The following is a 21,789-nucleotide window of genomic DNA, read 5'->3' as shown; positions in this document are numbered from 1 at the left end:
GGCAGTGAATCGCAGAGTGCCTTGTGCACGACTGGGGGGTCTGTCATTTGGTCTCCGTGCAGCCAAGCTTTGGAGCTCAATGCCACTCAACCTACGACTTGAACCCTTCTGAGGCAAGCTTCCGTAAGAACCTGAGGACCAGGCTCTTCAGACAGAGTTAGACGGAGCATTTGGGCTTACTTGCTTCTGGCTGTATCTCTGACCCTGATCTGTAGTTTCTGCTTAACATGGGGACACTCCATCGGAGTAACCAGGCGCTCTATATACATTTAAATTCATTCAGACACCTTCCAGGACATGAGCGACTCTACAATCACCTTCCAGGGAATGGATGAGTCTACAGGCGCCTTTTAAAGAATAGACAAGTGTACAGAAATGTCCCATGGAATGGACGAGTCTACAAACACCTCCAAGGGAATAGTTGAGTCTACAAACACCTCCAAGGGAATAGTTAAGTCTACAAACACCTCCAAGGGAATAGTTGAGTCTACAAGCACTTCCAAGGGAGAACTCTCATGGAATGGGAGGACCTACAGGGCACTGCCAGGGGCAGCAGGTTTTTGGTTGCCGCTCAGGGGGTCTGATCTGTTACAGACACACCAGAGGGCAGAGCCGTTCATAGGTAGACTTCCTTTTCCTACATCACCGTCAAGACCTGGATCGCCCTGCCCCTCCATCTGCAAACAGCGCCGCACTGCCGGCTACAGAAAGAAACTCAAGACCTGGTTGTTCGACGGAGGCATCGCACCCATAGCTCCCAGATACCCCCAGGGGTGACAGTGATGAGCTATACAAATGCTGATTGATTAATTGATTGATTTGCACAGGATGGGCAGCCACAGATTCCCTGTTGCTGCGTCATCTTGCTTGTCCCACCACCAGTTTCCGGAAGAGAGCCTATCACTGAGCTGTCTTTCGGGGGATAGTGCCTCCCTTCATGTCTGTGTGCGCCACGGGTGCTAAACAATGAAGAAGTGTGGTGCCCGCGTCACCTTTACATGCCCTGGCCTCTATTCACAGAAGACCGATCTCTTCCTCAAGGGAACGGTGCCAAATCTGATATTTCATCATAACTCCAGAGGGAAAGTACATCCTTTTCTTCATGTGGTGCAACTATAGCCACACCAACCCTAACGCTCAGATTTACTATTTATTTTGACCAAAAGCCGAGCAGCATCGACATTTGCTGCACTGTGTTGTGCAAGAGGGAGACACAGCAGAGCAATATCTCCTGCTAGAGTCATCTCTTAGGCAGCCGCTCAAACAAGGGGCGTGATGCACACAAGGCCTGGGCAGTAAATTCCGTTCTGCTTGCGGAATTTGGGCAATTTTGCGTTCCACGGACAATGCGGACTTGGCAAAAATTCTGCGAGCCGTGGCTTTGCAGAATTGTTTGCTTGTTTGAGCATTCAAAATGCGTGTTCGCGAGATATTTCTCCCCGAGCAAGCAAACAGTGTTCGCGAACAGGAAAAATGCATTGCGAGCACGCGGAACAAGCAATTCCGCGTGTTTGTGGAACTTTTGCATGCTCGCTGAGATTTGTTACCATTTTGCAGAGTCTTGGGTAACGCGACTAGGCAATTCCGTCCACCCCTAATGTACACCCTCGCACCATGGATGTGTACTTGACGCCGACCCTCCCAGTACAAACTCCTATGCATAGACAAACTCAGAAGGTGCCACACACTGATGTGTCCCACACCTGCTTGAGGGAGACATTAGACTTTGAGGCAAAGCCCAGCCTAGTTTTCTTAGTAGATCTGGCTTTGTGCCCAAACCTATGATTGTTTGAGCGGATCTTACCCGCTGGACACAAAGTGGCACGCAGCTTTTTTTGTGCTGGGAAAAGTGCACCTTTCCTAGTGCACAGCATGTGCCACTTTGCGGTTCTTTGCATCACACTAGCACCGTCACGAAGCCTTAGTAAGCCTGCGTCTACCTTTTAAAGGGTCCTAATAGGCAAAATCATGACAGTTTAAGGGATATTACAGCATAGAACGAAAAAGAGGAAATGCATTTATGAAAAGATTAACAGAACTGTAAGATTGTGAAAGGGTTTTTGTCTCACTCATTCTCTGCTCTGTAAGATTATGAAAGGGTATTTATCTCACACATGCTCTTCAAGATTGTGAAACTGTAATTGTCTCACTCATTCTCTGCTCTGTAAAACTGTGAAAGGGTAATTGTCTCACACATTTTCTGCTCTTGCCAATACATGCTTCCAGTAATTGGTAAAGTTCTAAAGATCCATATGTCAATAATTTACTAGTAGGGTCAATATTCAAGTGGGTCCCTATGTGCCTAATATCTCAGTTCCTGAGAGAAGCTAGTGGATCTTTCTCTTGTCAACACGACCCTGAAGAGAGAGGGCCAGATTCACAAAAGTAATCTAGACAAAATCCTAACTTTATGAATTTCAGTATTCACAAGGGGCATTTAGGCGTAGTAAAGTTAGGATTTTGTCTCAGTTAAACTTCAGTTTTGGTCTTAAGTTAAACTTAAGACCAAAACGTAAACTTAAGACCAAAACTTTGTCTCAGTTAAACTTACATTTTGGTCTTAAGTTAAACTTAAGACCTTAAGTTAAACTTAAGACAAAACCTAAATTTAAGACCAAAATCTTGTCTCAGTTAAACCTAAGTTTTGATCTTAAGTTACACTTAAGACCAAAACTTACGTTTAACTGAGACAAAAACTAACTTTAAAACTCCTAAATGCACTTTGTGAATATCGAAAGTCGTAAAGTTAGGATGTTGTCTCAGATTACTTTTGTGAATGGGGCCCAGAGACATCAACTGTCTGAGCTTTTAACAGTCTCCTGAAGTGGATAGAAATGTCCCTAATCCCTATCCTCCGACTTAAAGGATATTGATCAAACTTCCACAATCTCTTGGGAGGAATAAACCCCCAACAACTCCATGATATGGTTAAACACGTCACCCGTTGATTGACTCTGTAAAGAATAAACTGGCTAGACTCTAGATTAGTCTGCAGTCTCTTTCACTCTGTCTCTCCATGCAGAATTCCAGAGAAAGCACTCTCCCAAGGCTTGAGCATTTTCATGGGGGGACGTGGGGGGCTTTGGGTCAGATGGCTGTATCAGGCACCAAAATGCAGTCCACACTATGAGTCAATACTGAGTCTCCTTCAAGGGCTAGATGGGTCTCCAAAGAGAAGACAGAAGAGGGAAGCCGAACCTCCAATGAACGTTGGCCAAGTCACAGTGGTACTTCTTGGAGTCTGGCTCTAGAAAGACCTCGGTCCTTCTGATGCATGACTGTCTGCGGGTGAGTAGGACCAGATTCCCTGAGAACAACGATGCCACCTGGATCAAACTCTGTGGCTGCGATCTCTCACCGCTCAAAGGAAGCCAGGATGTCGTGAGCCAGGTGGACGTCATCTGGCGCGATGGTGAGGGCTCTGGCGATGTGCTCCTGGGGGTACCCTTCAAAGCAGAGCTGGTGAAACAGCGGGTTGGAGAAGAGCTCTGGTTCAGGGTAGCTCTCCGCTTCTTCCATGACGCCTTGACCTACAAGACAATGACACAGGATTGAACTGAAGCTTCTCACAGTCACAAGATCTTCTAAGCCCTGAGCCTGCAGAGTCTAAAATCTGAAACTGGTGCAATGTGAACATTAAGCAGCATTGATAAATGGATTGTAAGAAGGACAACAACTCACCTGTAATCTATCATGTTATGCAACAATAAAAATATGTCTGAAGCGCACAACTGTAAACTTCTTGGTGCTACAAAGGCAACATTGAACAAGGCACTAAAATGCAAAGTGCGAATTTCACTTCTGGGAGTAAGTTGCCGTAGGAACTCCCCACATTGCTGTCTCCTTTAGACAGTTTAAGGAGCACGCACCACGAGGGTCTTATTATCCATGGCCCGGCGGACACCGTTCTAGGCCCTACAACTTACCAGTAGCTCCGGACACGGAATTATTGAGTCTAAAAAGTCCAGACCCATTATTTGAGGACTGGTGAGGCTGGACTTGTTTATGGTCCTGCAGGAACTTAGAGCAGCTGCCGTGTCCAGCCTCCATCTGTCCTGCACCCTGTGTCCGGCCTCCGTCTATCCTGCACCCTGTGTCCGGCCTCCGTCTGTCCTGCACCCTGTGTCCGGCCTCCGTATGTCCTGCAAGGGCTCTCTCTACTGAATGGGACAAAAACCATTGTGAGATTTCATCACCGGCCGAGGCTCTCTCCTGGAGCCTGAAGCAATGGGAGGGAAGAGGCTGTGACACTGCCCCAGGGCTCCCCTCTGTCTATCCTGCCCCAGGGCTCCCCTCTGCCTGTCCTACCCCAGGGCTCCCCTCTGTCTATCCTGCCCCAGGGCTCCCCTCTGTCTATCCTGCCCCAGGGCTCCCCTCTGCCTGTCCTACCCCAGGGCTCCCCTCTGTCTATCCTGCCCCAGGGCTCCCCTCTGTCTGTCCTGTCCCAGGGCTTCCCCCTGGCTGTCCTGCCCCAGGGCAACCTCTGTCTGTCCTGCCCCTGGGCCCCCTCTGTCTATCATGCCCCAGGGGTCCCATCTATCTGTCCTACCACAGGGATCCCCTCTATCTGCCCTGCCCTAGGGCTCCCCTATGTCTGTCCTGCTCCAGGGCTCCCCTCTGTATGCCCTGCCACAGGAGTCCCCTCTTTCTGTCCTGCCCCAGGGCTCCCTTCCGTCTGTCCTGCTCTAGGACCCCCTCTGTCTGTCCTGCTCAGTGCTCCCCTCTGTCTGACACTGCCCCAGGGCTCCCTTCTGTCTGTCCTGCTCCAGGCCCCCTATGTCTGTCCTGCCCAGGGCTCTCCTCTGTCTGTCCTGCTCAAGGGGTCCCCTCTGACTCTGCCCCAGGGCTCCCCTCTGCCAGTCCTGCTCCAGGGCTCCCCTCTGCCAGTCCTGCTTCAGAGCTCCCCTCTGTCTGTCCAGGTCCAGGGCCCCCTCTGTCTGTCAAGGTACAGGGCTCCCCTCTGTCTTTCTTGCTCCAGGGGTCCCCTCTATCTGTCCTTTACCAAGGCCCCTCTCTGTCTGTCCTGCCCTAGGTCCCCCTCTGTTTGTCCTGCCCCAGGGCTCCCCTCTGTCTGTCCTGCCCCAGGGACACCTCTGTCTGTCCAGGTCAAGGGCTCCCCTCTGTCTTTCTTGCTCAAGGGCTCCCCTCTGTCTGTCCTGTCCCAGGGCTCCTCTCTCAGTCCTGCCCCAGGGCTCGCCTCTGTCGGTCCTGCCCCAGGACTCTACTCTGCCTTTCTTGCTCCAGGGCTCCCCTCTGTCTGTCCTGCTCCAGGGCCACCTCAGTTTGTCCTGCCCAGGGCTCCCCTCTGTCTGTCCTGCCCCAAGGACCCCTCTGTCTGTCTAAGTCCAGGGCTCCCCTCTGTCTTTCTTGCTCAAGGGCTCCCCTCTGTCTGTCCTGCCCCAGGGACCCCTCTGTCTGTCCAAGTCCAGGGCTCCCCTCTGTCTTTCCTGCTCAAGGGCTCCCCTCTGTCTGTCCTGTCCCAGGGCCGCCCTCTCAGTCTTGCCCCAGGGCTTGTCTCTGTCTGTCCTGCCCCAGGGCCACCCTCTGTCTGTCGTGGGCTCTCTGCAAATCAGGAAGGATGCACCAGAAAACCTGCGACATGCAAAACTAACCTTGCGCCACCATGGATGCACCGCATTTACAATGTGCGCGCCTTGGCGCACAGATAGACAGATGCGTGTCGTATCTGTAGGAAGGTGGAATCTGACCACATGGCTGCCCCCACTTTTTCCCTGGTGTTTTGATGGTTTTTCGACTTAGTTTAGCTGGGATCCTGCTGCGCAGGACCCTAGCCTATCTGCTTTCCTCTCTAAATTGATTCCATGTACTATAGGTACACTCCAGTTTGGTTACTGGGGTACCCTTGTGAGTCCCTAGTATATGGTACACTAGGTACTAAAGGCATAGGTACCCCAGAGGCCTACCAGGGACTGCAGCATGTATTATGCCACCCCTGGGAAGCCTTCCAAAATAACACCACAGGACTGCTACTGCATCCTGAGTAAGGTTGTGCAAACTTGGTTTCAAGTGAGAGGGTGCCCATGCATGAGCAGGGCCCCTCTGCAGCTTTCGGAATCTATTCTCTGTGGCTGTTCTGCGATGCAGCCATATACTCTTAAGTGCATTATAACCTCGCAGTAGATGCTAACTTTGGGATGGCTAAACATGTCGTGTTTGGTGTCAAACACTTTGGAATTCTAACCCCCGCCAATCCTGGCGGCGGGGCTAGAATTCCACCCTTCTAGAGGGAGAGACATGTACACACAGGTCTGCCCCGTAACAGTTTGAAAGAGCCCTGGCATCACAAAATGGGTGCTGCAGCCACAGACAAGAGTCTGGCCTCCTGCTGCTGACTGAAACTCCGCAGGGGAGGCCTGGACAATAGGTTTCCTGTCACAGGGAGGTGTCACCACCTCCCAGATAGGTCTTAGTGGATTAGGGATGGGTAGGTGCACTCCAGGAGGGCTTTGAAGTCTGCACTGGGGGCACCTTTGATGTCCTTGTGCATAGCCCAGTTCAAACTGGTTGCAGGGGTTAACAGCCCCTGCTCTGGTGCGGAACTGGACAAAGGAAATGGGTGTAGCCACCCCTCTTTCCAAACCCTCCCATAGGTGGTTCCCCAGAGTTAGTCCAACCCCTTTCTTAGGTATTAGTAAGGAACCCCTGGCAATAGGACTTTAGATATCCCTGGACAAAACTCTGCAACTGAATCCTGGAACTTTGACGCTCTACTAAAGACTAGAGGACTGGAAAATCTCTCTTGGGGTCAAGGAGTGACTCCCCTGCTTGGCAGGCACCAACAAAGGATTTGCCGGTCTGCATCTCTGAAGCTCCTAATGGAATCCGAAGTACCTGCAGCCCAGGAAAAGGATTTCCAGACTTCTCAGAGGCTGACCCGAGTCCCCATCAAAGCTGAAACCCGCAGCCCTCACGAGTGACGTGGAACCGGAACTCCTGGACACTGTGAACATTTGCTAGTGCATTGACTTCTCGATGTCTCTTTAAGTTGTGCTTTAGGTTACTTGTAGCTCAAGCCACACACACCATCTGCACCGAAGATTGTGGGCATACACTCCACGAGTGTTCTGTGTGCCCGCTTCTTGCATTTCCGCTTGAGGCTCCTTTGCGATCCCTGGTCCGTCGACTGGTGGGTCCTCATTAAGTCAACTCTGATTTTCCTTGGGCTTTACTGGTTGCTCCAGACGTGCCCTGACTCCCCACCTCGTAGTGAGCCCCTCGGATCTTGCTGGTCCGCACTGAAGCATTTCTTTACTTCCTGCGTGGGTTGCTGTTGCCAAGGCTGGTTGGGTCCAATCCGGGCACCGACACCGCAGCACTTGACATCCTTCATGGGACAGCTCAATTCCAGATCCTGGTCATCGCCGGCAACTCCTGGTGCTCGTGGCTGAAGAGTCAAGCTTCACCTGAAATCACCCGACATTGGTGGGCATCCGCCTATTGTGCTTCTGGTCACTGACTAGTGACCCAGACTCTGTCCCCTCTGCTTTCAGGTTTTTCTCATCTTCGATCCAGGTTTGGACCCACCCGGACACTTTCCTCTTCCACGACAGCAACACTTTGAAGCAGATCGCCATTGGAAACAACGATGATTCCCTACACCAAAAGACACCTATGCACCCTGCTTCCCTGGGTGAGGTAACTCAAGTACTCCAGTGCTCCTGTGAGTGTTGGCCCTAGAACCCCTTAAGTCTAAAGGGGTTTGCTCAAAGTACTCTCCAAAGTGTCACTTTTCACTAAATTTCCAACCGCGACTTTCCCCATTGAAGTTAACGGCGATTCACCGCTTTGTTCACACACTGCACGTGTCCTCCGTGGGTCCCCTGTGTCACTACCTTGGGTGGTTCCTTGTGGCCCCAGCACTCCTACAGGCTCTAGGCCTTGTGTCTAGCCAAGTCGTGGTTCTTATACCACTTTCTTAATATATGGTTTGGTACGCCCCTAGGGCTCAATGTATATTGTGCAAATTTACTGTGTGCTATTAAGTATTCTGTATGTACTTTTGCCTCTAGCCTCATGAAGAGACTAGTGAGATGTGTTTAGCAATAGGCAGCGATAAAACAAAAAAGCGCTAAGCGCATTTTGCGATAAATATCGCTATTCCTTGGTAATATGCCCCTTAGTCTGAAGGCTGCTCTCAACAGCTACCACTAGGATAGCTTTCAATAAAGGTTGTCTTTAACCTATCATCAATAAGGGTCGTTTGGACTGGTGCAAGGTGCCCACTAGAATAGTGGACAGCATATGCCAGGCCAACTTCTCACAGTATCTGCCAGCGTAAGGTTGGCGCAGTGCTGGAGTCGTTTCACAAGCGCGACGCAACTTCAGCACTGTTCCAACTCGACCTATCTCTCTCTGCTTCAAGCAGGCGCAAGGATTTGACGCAGCGGCGTCGGAAAAGTGACTGAGTGAAATTGACACTTTTCTGGGGCTTTCCTGCGACGGACAACCCACACTGTGACTGTATGCCCACATTATTCCAGACGCAGGTATAATATGGCATGGGGGTTTACAGCCTGATGCATCTCCCTAGATGCGCCACATTGTATATCCGTCGCAGCATGGCGCTTGCTTTACGCCGCCGCTGCATCACAGACGTGACTCAGCGGCAGTGCAAATGGGTCTTGTTAGACGGACCGGGAGGGTCGGCTGAGGATAAGGGGAGAGGTCTCCGGGGAGAGCCGTCTCCAGCGATCGTACAGACAAGTAACTTCCCCCCCACAGACGGACACCACACAAGGGTAAAGTTCAACGAGACTTTATAGGCAATTCTTTAAGTACGATGGAATGGTACAAGGAGGTCTGGACTCAGGGGTCCCCTCGATTCTGGTCTCTGGTTTGGGAAAAGGGTAGCGGGACAGTCTTGTTACCAAAAAGGTGGAAATAGCTCTCAATCCTCGAGCTCGGCGTTCTAGATGATCGGGCCGCGGCGGAGCCAGCAGGTCCCGAGATGGACGAAGGAAATGACGGTCCGCGGCGGAGCCAGCAGGTCCCGATGAGATGATGGTTGCAAACGGTCCGCGGCCACGCCAGCAGGTCCCGACGACGATGAAGGATCGGAAGGTTACGAAGGTTGCGCCAGCAGGCAAGATGAAGGTGCACAAGGCAGAGCTACGGCAGCGCCAGTAGTCCGTCAAGGATGAGTTCTTCTTTGCGTCTCTCGACTCCAAGATACAACTGCCCTCCTGCTCTGGAGCTGCCCCAGTTATAGGGCTGATGTTCTTTGATGTCCGGACCCTCGCACCTGGAGGTCGGGAGGTCCGGGATGAGGGTGTCCCGACACCCAGCAGGGGGGTGGAGCCAGCGCCCGGGGAGGCGATGGCCGAGCGGCAGTTGGCGGGGGAGAGCCATCGACACCTCTTTCTCCCATTGACTTGCCAAGTAGCCCGCTCACCTCCTGGGTGGATGGTGGTGCCGGGATGTCTGAGGCCTGGCTAGGCCCAGGGTTGAGGTCGATCGGGGGCCAGGCGGCCTCGTGGTGGAGTGTCCAAGATGGCGTCCCGGATGGGCGCGCGGGCCAGCAGTGGATCGGGCCCACGAGGTCGATATGTTCGAAGGCAGGGGTCCCTGAGGGGACGGAGGACGTGCAATGGTGGTGTGTGGTACTTGCGTGACCGGGCTCGGGCCTGGGCGGGCCGGGGGAGAGCGGCCCTTCATGTGGCCTGTCCAACATGCGTCCCCCCCAGCTGAAGGCGGGGAGAGTTACCCATCCTCTTGGGGACTCTCCTCGTCGAGGCGGAAAAACCGGGACAGGCCATCCGCGTTGGCGTGATCTGGCCCAGGCCGGTGTTCAACAGTGAAGTCCATCCCTTGTAGGGAGATGGACCAACGTAGTAACTTCGGGTTTTCCCCCCGCATCTGCATCAGCCACTGCAGGGGTCGGTGGTCGGTCTGCACCCGAAAGGGTGTGCCAAAGAGGTAGGGCCGGAGCTTCTTGAGGGCCCATACCACAGCGAAGGCCTCCCTCTCTATGGTGCTCCAGCGTTGTTCTCGTGGTAGGAGTCGTCTGCTGATGAAGGCCACTGGCTGATCAAGGCCTTCGGTGTTCACTTGAGACAGGACTGCCCCAATGCCATAGTCGGAGGCATCCGTCTGGACGACGAACTCCCTGCTGTAGTCGGGGGCCTGGAGCACAGGGGCGGAACACATGGCGGCTTTCAATTGTTCGAATGCTGTTTGACAATCTGCGGTCCAGTTGACTTTCTTGGGTTGATTTTTGGACGTGAGTTCTGTGAGGGGCCCCACTATAGTACCATAGTCTTTCACAAACCTTCGGTAATAGCCCGTGAGGCCCAGGAAGGCTCGTACCTCGGTCTGGGTGATGGGGGGCTGCCAGGACTGGATGGCGGCAATTTTGAGCTGCAGAGGGGCCACCAGGCCGCTTCCCACCTGGTGTCCGAGGTAGGTTACAGACCCTTGACCAATTTGACATTTGCTGGCCTTGATCGTGAGGCCAGCCTGCTGAAGGGCTTGTAGCACTGCTCGGAGGTGGTGGAGGTGCTCGGGCCAATGGTGGCTGTATACAGCGATGTCGTCTAGGTAGGCGGCGCTGAACCCTTCGAGCCCCGCCAGGACCTGATTGACGAGCCGCTGAAATGTTGCGGGAGCATTCTTCATGCCGAAGGGCATGACCTTGAAATGGTAATGGCCATCGGGGGTGGAAAAGGCAGAACGTTCTTGGGCCCGGGGTGTGAGGCCGATTTGCCAGTCTTCTTCAGCCCCATTGTCTGTGGCCATCAGGAGGCTGAGTTCTGAACGTACAAAGTGGGGCTTCAGTCTGTTAGCGTGGAGGACCCGGAGGGGGTTCCGGGAAGATTCCATGTCGATGAGATAGGTGGCAGGACCCTTGCGCTCGACTACTTTGAAGGGCCCCGTCCACTTGTCTTGCAGGGCGCAGGGTTCGGTGGGGGACATCACCCATACCTGTTGCCCAGGTTCAAATTCGATGGAGGAGGCATTCCGGTCATACCACTTTTTCATGTCCTCTTGACTGGCCTCTAGGTTGGCTTTTGCCAGCTCTCTGAACCGCCGGGTCTGGTTGCGGAGGGTTAGGAGGTACCGGAAGACATCTGGTGGGTTCTTGAGAGGGGGCATCTCCCAGCCTTCCTTGACTAGGCTGAGCGGCCCCCGTACTGGGTGTCCATACAGCAGTTCAAACGGGCTGAAGCCCAGGGACTTCTGGGGGACCTCTCGATATGCGAAGAGGAGGCACGGCAGCAGCACATCCCACTGGCGACGGAGGGGCTCTTCCAACCCCCCGATCATCCCTTTGAGCGTGCGGTTGAACCGCTCAACGAGTCCGTTTCCTTGAGGGTGATAGGGGGTCGTGAATCGGTAGGTAACCCCGCACTGTTGCCAGAGGGACTTCATATATTTAGAAATAAAGTTCGTGCCTCTGTCGCTGACGACTTCTCGGGGGAAGCCCACACGGGAGAAGATCCCCATTAGAGCCCGGCCGACTACCGGGGCTGTCACAGTTCGCAGGGGAACAGCCTCGGGGTAGCGGGTGGCGTGGTCCACTAGCACCAGGATGAATCGATGGCCTTGTTTTGTACGCGGGTCCAGGGGCCCCACGATGTCGATCCCGACCCTCTCGAACGGGGTGGTGACCACGGGAAAAGGTTGCAGGGGGGCTTTTAGTTTGCGGCCGCTCTTTCCACTGGCTTGGCACGTGGGGCAAGATCGGCAATGCTGGTGTACATCGTTCCTCATTTTGGGCCAGAAGAAGTGGGTCACCAGACGACTGTAGGTTTTATCTTGACCCAGGTGTCCCGCCAGGGGGACATCGTGGGCCAGGTTTAGCAGAAAGTCTCTAAAACGGAGGGGCACCACTAGTACTCGGCTGGCCCCCAGCTCCGCGATTCTTTGCTCACTGTACAGCAGATCATTGTCCCAGTAGATCCAGTGTGTTCCGGAGGTATCCCCTGCGCTTTGGGCGAGCGCTTGCTGGCGGAGTCCCTCGAGGGAGGGACAGGTCTTCTGTTCTTGGCGAAATTGTTCTTGCGTGGGCCCCCCCTCTTGAGGCCACTGGTCGAGGTTAGCGAGGTCTGGAGGTTGAGCTGGTTCTGGGGGGACGTCACGGTCGGTGGTTTCGGCCGGGGCGACCGGAGGCGGCGGCGCCGGCCATTCGGGTTCCTCTGGGCGGGGGTTGGCACGGGCGGCCATGGACCGGGTGGTGACACACGCCCAGTCCGGGACGCCTAACATCCCCAGGTGTTCTCTTCGTTCTACGGCTGCCCACGGAGAGCTTTCAAGGTCATTCCCCAGGAGGCAGTCTACGGGGGCATCGTCTCGGACCGTTACCTTCAACATGCCGGTGACCCCTCCCCATTCGAAGGGGACGCAGGCCATCCGGCACAGACTTTCCGAGTTATCGGCGGAACGTACAGGGCAGAGAATGTTTGGTAGATACTGTTCTGGGGTCACCAGGTGACAGCGGACGGCTGTTACACTGGCCCCGGTGTCACGAAGGGCTTCGGCCCGGCGTCCATTGATGCTCACCCATTGGCTGTACTTCTGGGTGTTAGCGGGTAGGGGGACCCGCGGGACCATGTCTTTCCCCCCTAAGCAGGCTAGAGCCATGGCGGCTGGCTCCCATTCTTGATGTTCCTGTTCATATTCCTCTTGTTCCTCTGAGATCTGTTCCTCCCCCAGAGCAGCAGCGGCTACTTGGCGGGGTCTTGGGCTCTGGTACTGGGGGCAGTTTGGGTCGTTTGCATAGTGGCCGACTCGTTGGCATCGATGGCACGTAACATTGGCTCGGTATCCCGGTCGCGCCGGGGTGTTGCCCCGGTTGGCCGGGGGGGTGGTGCTGGTAGCGGGGGCGACCGGGGCGTTGTCTCTTCCTCGTCCTTGGCCCCCTCCTCCTCCTCGGGGACGGTGCTGACCATTGTTGTTCCGGTTTTGTTCGTAGGACCCATTCCGGCCCACTCTGGTGATTTCCCACCGGTCAGCTTCGGCTGCAAGCTGCCGGGGATCCGTTAACTTGCTGTCGAGGAGGTGCTGGCGGAGTTCAATGAAGCAATTGTTCGACAGGTGCTCCCATACCATAAGATTGAACAGTTGTTCGTAGGTTGTGACCTTGCTTCCTTTGATCCAGCCCTCGAAGGCTCGGCTAAAGTAGTTTACATAGTCCACCCAAGTTGTACCCGGGATGCGGGTGCAGTCTCGGAACCTCTGACGGTACATCTCGGGTGTGAGGCCATAGCGAGTGAGGAGTGCAGCTTTCATATGGTCATAGGAGGTCATCTGGTGGTCCGGGAGCTGTAGCAGGGCGTCGCGGCCCTCATTGAGGAATCTCCCCCATAGACCGGCTCCCCAATCGCTTCTATCGATCCGGTGTGCAGTCATAGCGATTTCATAGGCCTTAAACCATTGCTGGATGTCGTCCTCTCGGAAGTATTCTCGAACGACATCCTTGGGGATGTGTACCTTTTTCTCTGTTGCCCCTGGGGTGTGGGGTTGCTCGGACACCCCTACTTCTTTATTCTGCTTGCGTAGGTCGATCTCAGCTAGTTTTCGCTCGTGTTCATATGCCAGTCTCTTTTCCTCGAGCTCCCTTGGTCTCTGTTTCTCCTCTCTTTCTTCTCGGAGCCGCAGGTGCTCTAAGTTGATTTTTTGTTCGGCCAACTTAAGTTCAATGTCCATTTTGAGCCGGGCCATTTCCAGCTCGTGTAGTCGGGTTTTTTCTCGTTCCTGGATCTCGTCTTGCGAGAGACCCGTTCTTCGCTCTTCAGGGGCCGTGGTGATTTTTGCTGCGATGCTTTGATCAGGGGTTCCGGCAGCCCCGGTTTCTGCCCAAGATTCTAGGGCATGCTTAAAATCGTCTTTGGTACTTAGTCCGGTGGTAGCGATACCTAGTTCGATGCAGAATTGTTTTAGTTCACGATGGCTGTACTCGTCCAATTTCTCCATCTGGAATTTCTCGGTTGCTCCGCTTTCTTTAGTCGTCATCGTGATTTCGTCGTGGGGTGAGCTACTCTCTGTACGATTATGCGGTGATTCGGATCGCGCCGCTGGCCACCAATGTTAGACGGACCGGGAGGGTCGGCCGAGGATATGGGGAGAGGTCTCCGGGGAGAGCCGTCTCCAGCGATCGTACAGACAAGTAACTTCCCCCCCACAGACGGACACCACACAAGGGTAAAGTTCAACGAGACTTTATAGGCAATTCTTTAAGTACGATGGAATGGTACAAGGAGGTCTGGACTCAGGGGTCCCCTCGATTCTGGTCTCTGGTTTGGGAAAAGGGTAGCGGGACAGTCTTGTTACCAAAAAGGTGGAAATAGCTCTCAATCCTCGAGCTCGGCGTTCTAGATGATCGGGCCGCGGCGGAGCCAGCAGGTCCCGAGATGGACGAAGGAAACGACGGTCCGCGGCGGAGCCAGCAGGTCCCGATGAGATGATGGTTGCAAACGGTCCGCGGCCACGCCAGCAGGTCCCGACGACGATGAAGGATCGGAAGGTTACGAAGGTTGCGGCAGCGCCAGCAGGCAAGATGAAGGTGCACAAGGCAGAGCTACGGCAGCGCCAGTAGTCCGTCAAGGATGAGTTCTTCTTTGCGTCTCTCGACTCCAAGATACAACTGCCCTCCTGCTCTGGAGCTGCCCCAGTTATAGGGCTGATGTTCTTTGATGTCCGGACCCTCGCACCTGGAGGTCGGGAGGTCCGGGATGAGGGTGTCCCGACACCCAGCAGGGGGGTGGAGCCAGCGCCCGGGGAGGCGATGGCCGAGCGGCACTTGGCGGGGGAGAGCCATCGACACCTCTTTCTCCCATTGACTTGCCAAGTAGCCCGCTCACCTCCTGGGTGGATGGTGGTGCCGGGATGTCTGAGGCCTGGCTAGGCCCAGGGTTGAGGTCGATCGGGGGCCAGGCGGCCTCGTGGTGGAGTGTCCAAGATGGCGTCCCGGATGGGCGCGCGGGCCAGCAGTGGATCGGGCCCACGAGGTCGATATGTTCGAAGGCAGGGGTCCCTGAGGGGACGGAGGACGTGCAATGGTGGTGTGTGGTACTTGCGTGACCGGGCTCGGGCCTGGGCGGGCCGGGGGAGAGCGGCCCTTCATGTGGCCTGTCCAACAGGTCTCACGTGCCTTGTAAATCTGCCCCTCTCTGTTTGGAAGGGACATGCGGGTACGTAAGGCTATAACTGATACAAACACAAACCAGCAATGTCAATGCAGTTAAGAACCACTGAGAAAAAGCAGCCGTGGAAATACTCCAAGCAGCGCATTGTTACTAAGGTACTTCACAAACGTTATACTTTAAAGCTCTTACTTCAATATCAAAGCCAATAACAAGCCAGAGGCAAGCCACGAAAGCCTCGCCAAGAAGACGCGCTGTGTACTATGCTGCTTCAAGTACAGTCAAGAATCCATGGAAACGAATTGTACCGGGATCTTAGGAGCCTAATGCTGCATGGAGGCGTGATTGCCCCTGCATACTTCTAGACTGATGTGACGACTTTGAGCACTTCACACAGGAGGAGGACAAAGCACGATGTGCTGACTCCCGAAAAATTTAAATTAAATATTGATTTGGGTGGCCTTACGAATGCCAACCGGTGCCACGGTCTATATAATCCAGAAAGGAATAACGAGCGCAAGGTGCCGATTCCTTCAAAATAGGATTCATTGATTTAGAGGCTGAATGCCCTTGTCGCCTTGACGACCTTTGTGTGCCAATGGTTTTATGACCACAGAGGGCTTGAGTGTCCACTCATGAAGATTCTCACAAGCAACAGGAGGTAGAGCTTCCAGCTATTGGAATCTAGCATTCAATAGGCTATACACAAGATGCCCCTATTTCTTCGTCCTGATGAAGTCCCTTGTTTAAAGCTCTTAAATAGCACTTTTACTAGGGTCGAAACGTCGACGCATAATTAGAACCACAACAATCCATATGATCAAAACAAAAATAATGTCATTCTAGATCATATTGAGATTCAGTATATGTTTTCACTCTATCTCTGAATGTATTGTTATAAATATTGTTTTGTACCTAAGTGCAATTTGTTCTGATATATGTATTTCACACCACACTTCCCCTATATCACTTTGACCTTGTGTATATGTCCTGTGTTTAAACCATACATGATTTCTTCATATACATTTTGGACATAGTTTGAATCTACCCAATGCTTTGTGCTTTATAAGTAAGACATGTGTTTAGACAGATGTGTGTCTCTCTTTGCTACAATCGTTGTATAAAAATTTGAATACATTTAGATTCAGTTACGTGTGTTGTGGCAGAACCACTGTATGTTTAACGTACTAGTCCCCAGTATCTGCACGGTACTGGGTATCCCAATTGATGAGTACTGACCAAAGTAAGTGCATCATATATTTCTGTCAGAGTCCAGATAGTGTTAACCACAGTAGAAACTCCTGAGTCTACAAAAGACAAGGCGAAGCTGGAGGTGGCGACCGAGCCCTGGCGCAGTATCCTTTTAAAGGATGATTCCCTCACCCACCGTGGTGGCTGCTTCATCATTGGGCAACCTCCACGCACTGTGATACCTTTTGTTTTTATTATTCTTTCTAATGAAAAGTTCTGAAACATAGTCTGGCTGGGATTAGCAGTGGACAGACTGTTGCAATCATCGATGCACAGTATCGGTGGGAGTCGCAAGACAGGACAGTGCTCTTCAGGGTACTGGGTAAGTCCATAAGTATTTCAACTTCAACAGAGGCGTGGGTCACAGCCAATGACAGAGGAAGGCAGCGCTCCTTAGAACACGAGGATGCATTGGCAGTGCAGCGTGTTACATATGTGCTCAAAAGACAGTCACACATAATTATGGATTACTTGCATTTCATGGCCGTCCCTGGGCAGTGGGCATAGCTACCATCCCTGATCACCCACAGCAGAAACATCCACGCCCTCTGTCTCCTCTCTCTCCTTGACAACTAGGTAGGTCTAGTAAGGACCCCAGTAATTCCTGGGGGGACTCTGGGGTGGGAGTATTTCACTATGCGTGTCAGGTTGTGTGTTTCAGTATACCATGTCAGCGTGCCAGTCCTTAAGGGCCGGCAGTGGGCCACGAGCCCCTCACATAGCCACCCGATGTCGTGCAAGCATTCAACCTATGGTGACCAGCCGCCTACCCTCTCCATCAATGTCTTCATTGTACCCCAACATTGCTAGCATCTGAGTAAACTCAAATGATACCCCAGTGATGTCCTCAAGATCACGAAATACCACCTGCCTGAACTCACGTACCCTGGGCAAAACCAAGTAAGATGTGCACATCCAGCTCCTCTCTCTGCATCGCTAACACTCTGCGGTATCTCGCAGTCCATATCGAAATAGTTGCTCTGGAGTGTAACACACTTGATTGATAGATTTGAAAAGTATTCACCTGTGCCCACCCTTCAGTGAGATAGTCTTCATACAGAACAGCAGTATTGCCAGTGTTTGTCACTTAGGACTACGCCGAGATCCCTCTGTCACCCAAGCCTCGCCTTAGTCAACGCAGGTCTGCGCTCTTCCTGTGCATACGCATAGAGCCTCACCACTAGTGTGATATCCTGCATTAACAATGAAATCGACCTGGCCTTCCTCACTGAAACATGGCTCGATGAATCATCTTCACCTAATATTGATCTCCTTGTTCCTCCACAGTATAATATTGTCAGACTAGACAGACCTAAGAAGGTGGGAGGAGGCATTGCTTGCATCTATAGGTCAGAGATTGAGGTCAGCCAATTCCAATCTGACCCCCTAGAGTCTTGTGAATACCTCGGACTTAATATAAGATCAACAAACAACCAAAGATGTAACCTGCATGCGTTCTACCACCCTCCTGGAGATAACGCAAAGTTCACAGAGCAACTCATGGAGATCATAACAGCCAACTCTAACCCTGATGCCCACAATATATTCCTAGGTGACTTTAACCTCCACTGGGAGGACGGCAATGACAAACTAGTTAAATCTCTTAAAGATTTCCTCATCGAGTTAAACCTTACACAAGCCTGCACACATCCCACTCATTCACAAGGAGGGACCTTAGACTGGATTATCTCAAGGAATAAAGAGACTTCAATTCTCACCATCGACCCGTGTGACTGGTCCGACCATCACGCCATAACTTTTGCGATACCCACAATGAAAAAAGGCAGGACCATACAACCCCGCAAGGTCAAAAAACTGGTCCGAGACACTAAAGAAGCTAATATTGAACTATTGGTTGAAAGATGTGAGAATGTCTTGAAGCCACCAAACAACCGACTGAATGTCAACGAGTTAACGGAGCACTACTTAACCTCAATAGGAAATATCGTCAATAACACCATGCCACAGACACTGAAAAGAGTATCAGAAAAACCAAAAAATCCCTGGTTCAGTGAGTCACTGAATGAGGACAGGCGCAAACTGAGAATGGTCGAAAGGAAATGGAGGCAACACCCCTCCTCTCCCGAGCTGATAGCCCTAAGGAATACCAGAAGGCAATATAACAAGAAGATAATTAAATCCAAAAAAGATTTTATAAAAGCTGAACTCGACAATGCCTCAAACAGACCTCGGAAACTTTTTGAGATTTTAAAACAACAGTCGAATAAACTAGCCAAAACAGTTCACGAGAACCCAAAAACTCCCTTAAGTTGTGAGGAATTCTCTACATTTTTCACGGAGAAAACGAAATTGCTTGAAGTGGAGCTCTCAACTGCTGCGATTAACATCTCGACCCCTACCGCACCTACAAAAGAGCCCAATGAGTCCATAGAGAGTCCCCAAACTAAAAATAAGGCCAATTGGGACACTTTTGAATGCTATGACCAAGAAAAGATCGCCAAAATGCTAAAGGAAATCAGACCGAATAACCACTATCAAGACCCTCTACCAGCAAAGTGCGTAAGAGAAATTAGCCACACCCTAGTCCCAATCTGGACTGAGATAATAAATGCCTCACTTACACAAGGGACCCTACCCGACTGCCTAAAAACTGTCCAGGTTGTGCCTATCATCAAAAAACCGACAGCGGATGCAACTGACCCGAACAACTATCGACCAGTGACCAATATACCTTTACTAGCCAAACTTATTGAGAAATGCGTACAATGCCAATTGAGCCAACACATCGCTAAGTTCTCACTACTAGATGATTGCCAATCTGGATTCAGAGCTGGGCATAGTACAGAAACTGCGATCCTGCATATCGTGGACGACGCCCTACAAGCGCTAGACAGAAATCAAGCATGCCTATTGATTCTTCTAGACCTGTCTTCTGCATTTGACACAGTAAATCATGAATTGCTGACGACCAGGCTACAAGAAAGGATGGGCTTGTCGGGAAATGTGCTGAAATGGTTTAAATCTTTCCTGCAGAATAGGACTCAACGTTTCCTGGTCAATCAAGCAACCTCTTCCCCTTGTCCTACTGCGTCGGTGTCCCACAAGGTTCAACCTTATCCCCAGATCTATTCAACTTGTATGTTGAACCCCTCACGGAGATCCTTAGGGAATCACAGATACCCTATCACATGTATGCAGATGACACGCAAATATACATAAAGATCGCCTCCCTTGCTGACATTGACCTAATGAACAAGACACTAAAGAGAGCACTACAGTGGTTAACTACGAACCATCTGAAACTAAATGCCCATAAAACTGAATTCCTGTTAATTTCACAGACGAAGAACCGTCCTGAGGTAAAGGAATTGACGAAACTGGTGACCGCGTTGGACTGCACCCCGACCCTAGTCAATTCAGCAAAATCACTGGGAATTACCCTAGATGAGAATCTGAACATGAAAGACCACATAAACTCAATGGCCAAGAGCGCCCGCTTCCATCTGAACTATTTAAGAAAACTGAAACCGTACATCTCAAAGGCGGACCTAAAACTGGCTGTACAATCCCTAGTTATTTCAAGGATCGAATACGGTTGCACCACATTAGCGGGACTACCGAAAACATCCACAGCACCACTAAAAGCCTGTCTCAATGCAGCGGCAAGACTGATCGCGGGATCGAGGAAATTCGATCACATATCTCCTCACCTGAAAACACTAAACTGGCTACCCTATGAGGCCAGAATCCAAATGAAGATGGCCTGTATTACCCACCGAGCAGTTCACTGCAACACGCCGAGATACCTGGCCAAGAAAATTAAGCTATCGGGAGGCAACAGACCAACTAGAAGCGTCAACGAACTGCTACTGAGGCCAGCCTTTTTCCGGAAGAAAAAGACTTACGACCGAGCGTTCTCAGGAGCCGCCCCCAGAGTCTGGAACTCAATACCTCCGAACATCAGGAAGATTCAAAATTTGATAACATTCAATCGCGAACTGAAGAACCACATGATGAGCAAATACCTCTCATAGAGTAGCGTACAGATTATTGATGAAAACATCTACACCAAAGAGAGAAGGCCTCAACCTAAATTTCCTGAAGATCAATTATCTGCCAATTGACTGATTTCATGTTTAAACCTTGGCCACCCACTTTACTACTACCTCAAACGTATATGACCCGATATCGATAATCTCTCAGATAATACTATATACGCTCTACCTCATTATGTTTTATTGCCAGGATCCTGGTTACATGGCAACACTCTTTACTCCTTAATGCTATTTACACATGTTATTTGCACTGTTATACTATATAACCATACCTCACCCACCTCCTACTACTAACTGGATGGGCGAAAGAACTCTTACTTATAATCTCCCTTACAGATTATCCTAGCGTTTTATATGTCATATATATCTGTTGTTACAATTGCCTCCATAATGTCTGTAATCTACCCCTTACAACTTATCTCAGTGTCTTATACGTCATATATATATGTTGATACAATTGCCTTCATAATGTCTGTAATTTATATCACATGTGAAGCGCTCTGATACCCACGGGTCTTGTCCGCGCTATACAAAACTCTATAAATAAATAAATAAATAAATAAGTGCTGGCTTGTCAGGGGGTTCCAACAGATCACCACCCAACAACTCCCATAATGTGTGTCAAGCTCTGTAGAAATGGTAACGTGTCAGAGCTGTAGCCCGTCTCCCCGTTCCTGAACCACCTCCTATTGGCACATTGTGCCATCTTGGAAGAAATCTCCAATGGTACCAATCCCAAGCGGGCGTGAAGCCTGCGTCACTCTCCTCTCGCAACCCATAAGAAACCAGGAACAACAAGTCAACGGAACATGTGGTGAACAAAATATGGAACCGGCTTTGGGTCCAGTTGACTATGCCAGGCGTGTAGTATGATATGTAACGAGTCGAGAACACCAGGTTGATGTGTCAGGTTACTAAACAACATTTGGGGTAAGGTGCAGGGGTCTGAGGTCCCTTTCAAGGTACAGGTGTGGCAAATCACAAGGACCGTGTAGCCAATAGTGAGCAAACACTCTGTGCCGCCTTGTAGTATGTCTCCAATCCTGGAGCATTCAGGCCACCCGTACCGTAAGGAAGAGTATCGCCCAGCATACTCTCCGCTGTTTTCCAGCCCAGGCCAATTTTATCATGAGGGACTGTAAATTGTCAAATATCCTACCAGACAGGAATCAAAATCTTGTTTACACAACCATCTTCATGATGTCTATGCGCCCAATTAGTGATAATGGCAATTTAATCCAGCGGTCAACCACCTCCAACATAGTTTTTACTGCGCTAGCATAATTATTGAGGAGGACCACCGCCGGGTCCATGTGAACCTGAATTCCCTGGTAACACACTGAGTCCGCCGACCATTGTAAGGGGTTTTCCAATGTTGTTGGCGTCATGACTGGAGTGCCTGGAAAAATGAAGTATTTGTC

General features: G+C 51.4%; 1 protein-coding gene across 5 annotated transcripts in view; it reads right to left on the bottom strand.

The window, feature by feature from the left end:
• Positions 1-306: 306 nt before the first annotated feature.
• The window catches only part of CBLC (Cbl proto-oncogene C), a 216,203-nt gene continuing 194,720 nt past the window's right edge, over positions 307-21,789 (bottom strand). For 2 of the 5 annotated variants that reach the window (XM_086933142.1, XM_086933143.1), the window contains exon 15: positions 700-3,530. In XM_086933142.1, the coding sequence (XP_086789268.1) occupies positions 3,355-3,530 (176 nt within the window). In that variant the 3' untranslated portion in view covers positions 700-3,354. Of the gene's footprint in view, positions 3,531-21,789 lie in introns of all 5 variants that reach the window. The other 3 variants (XM_086933140.1, XM_086933145.1, XM_086933141.1) reach the window with 2 other exon arrangements.

The sequence above is a fragment of the Lissotriton vulgaris genome, chromosome 7 (genome assembly GCF_964263255.1).
Source record: "Lissotriton vulgaris chromosome 7, aLisVul1.2, whole genome shotgun sequence".
Taxonomy (NCBI): Eukaryota; Metazoa; Chordata; class Amphibia; order Caudata; family Salamandridae; genus Lissotriton; species Lissotriton vulgaris.
Note: the sequence above shows the minus strand (reverse complement) of the source record. Positions and strands in the feature narration are given on the sequence as shown.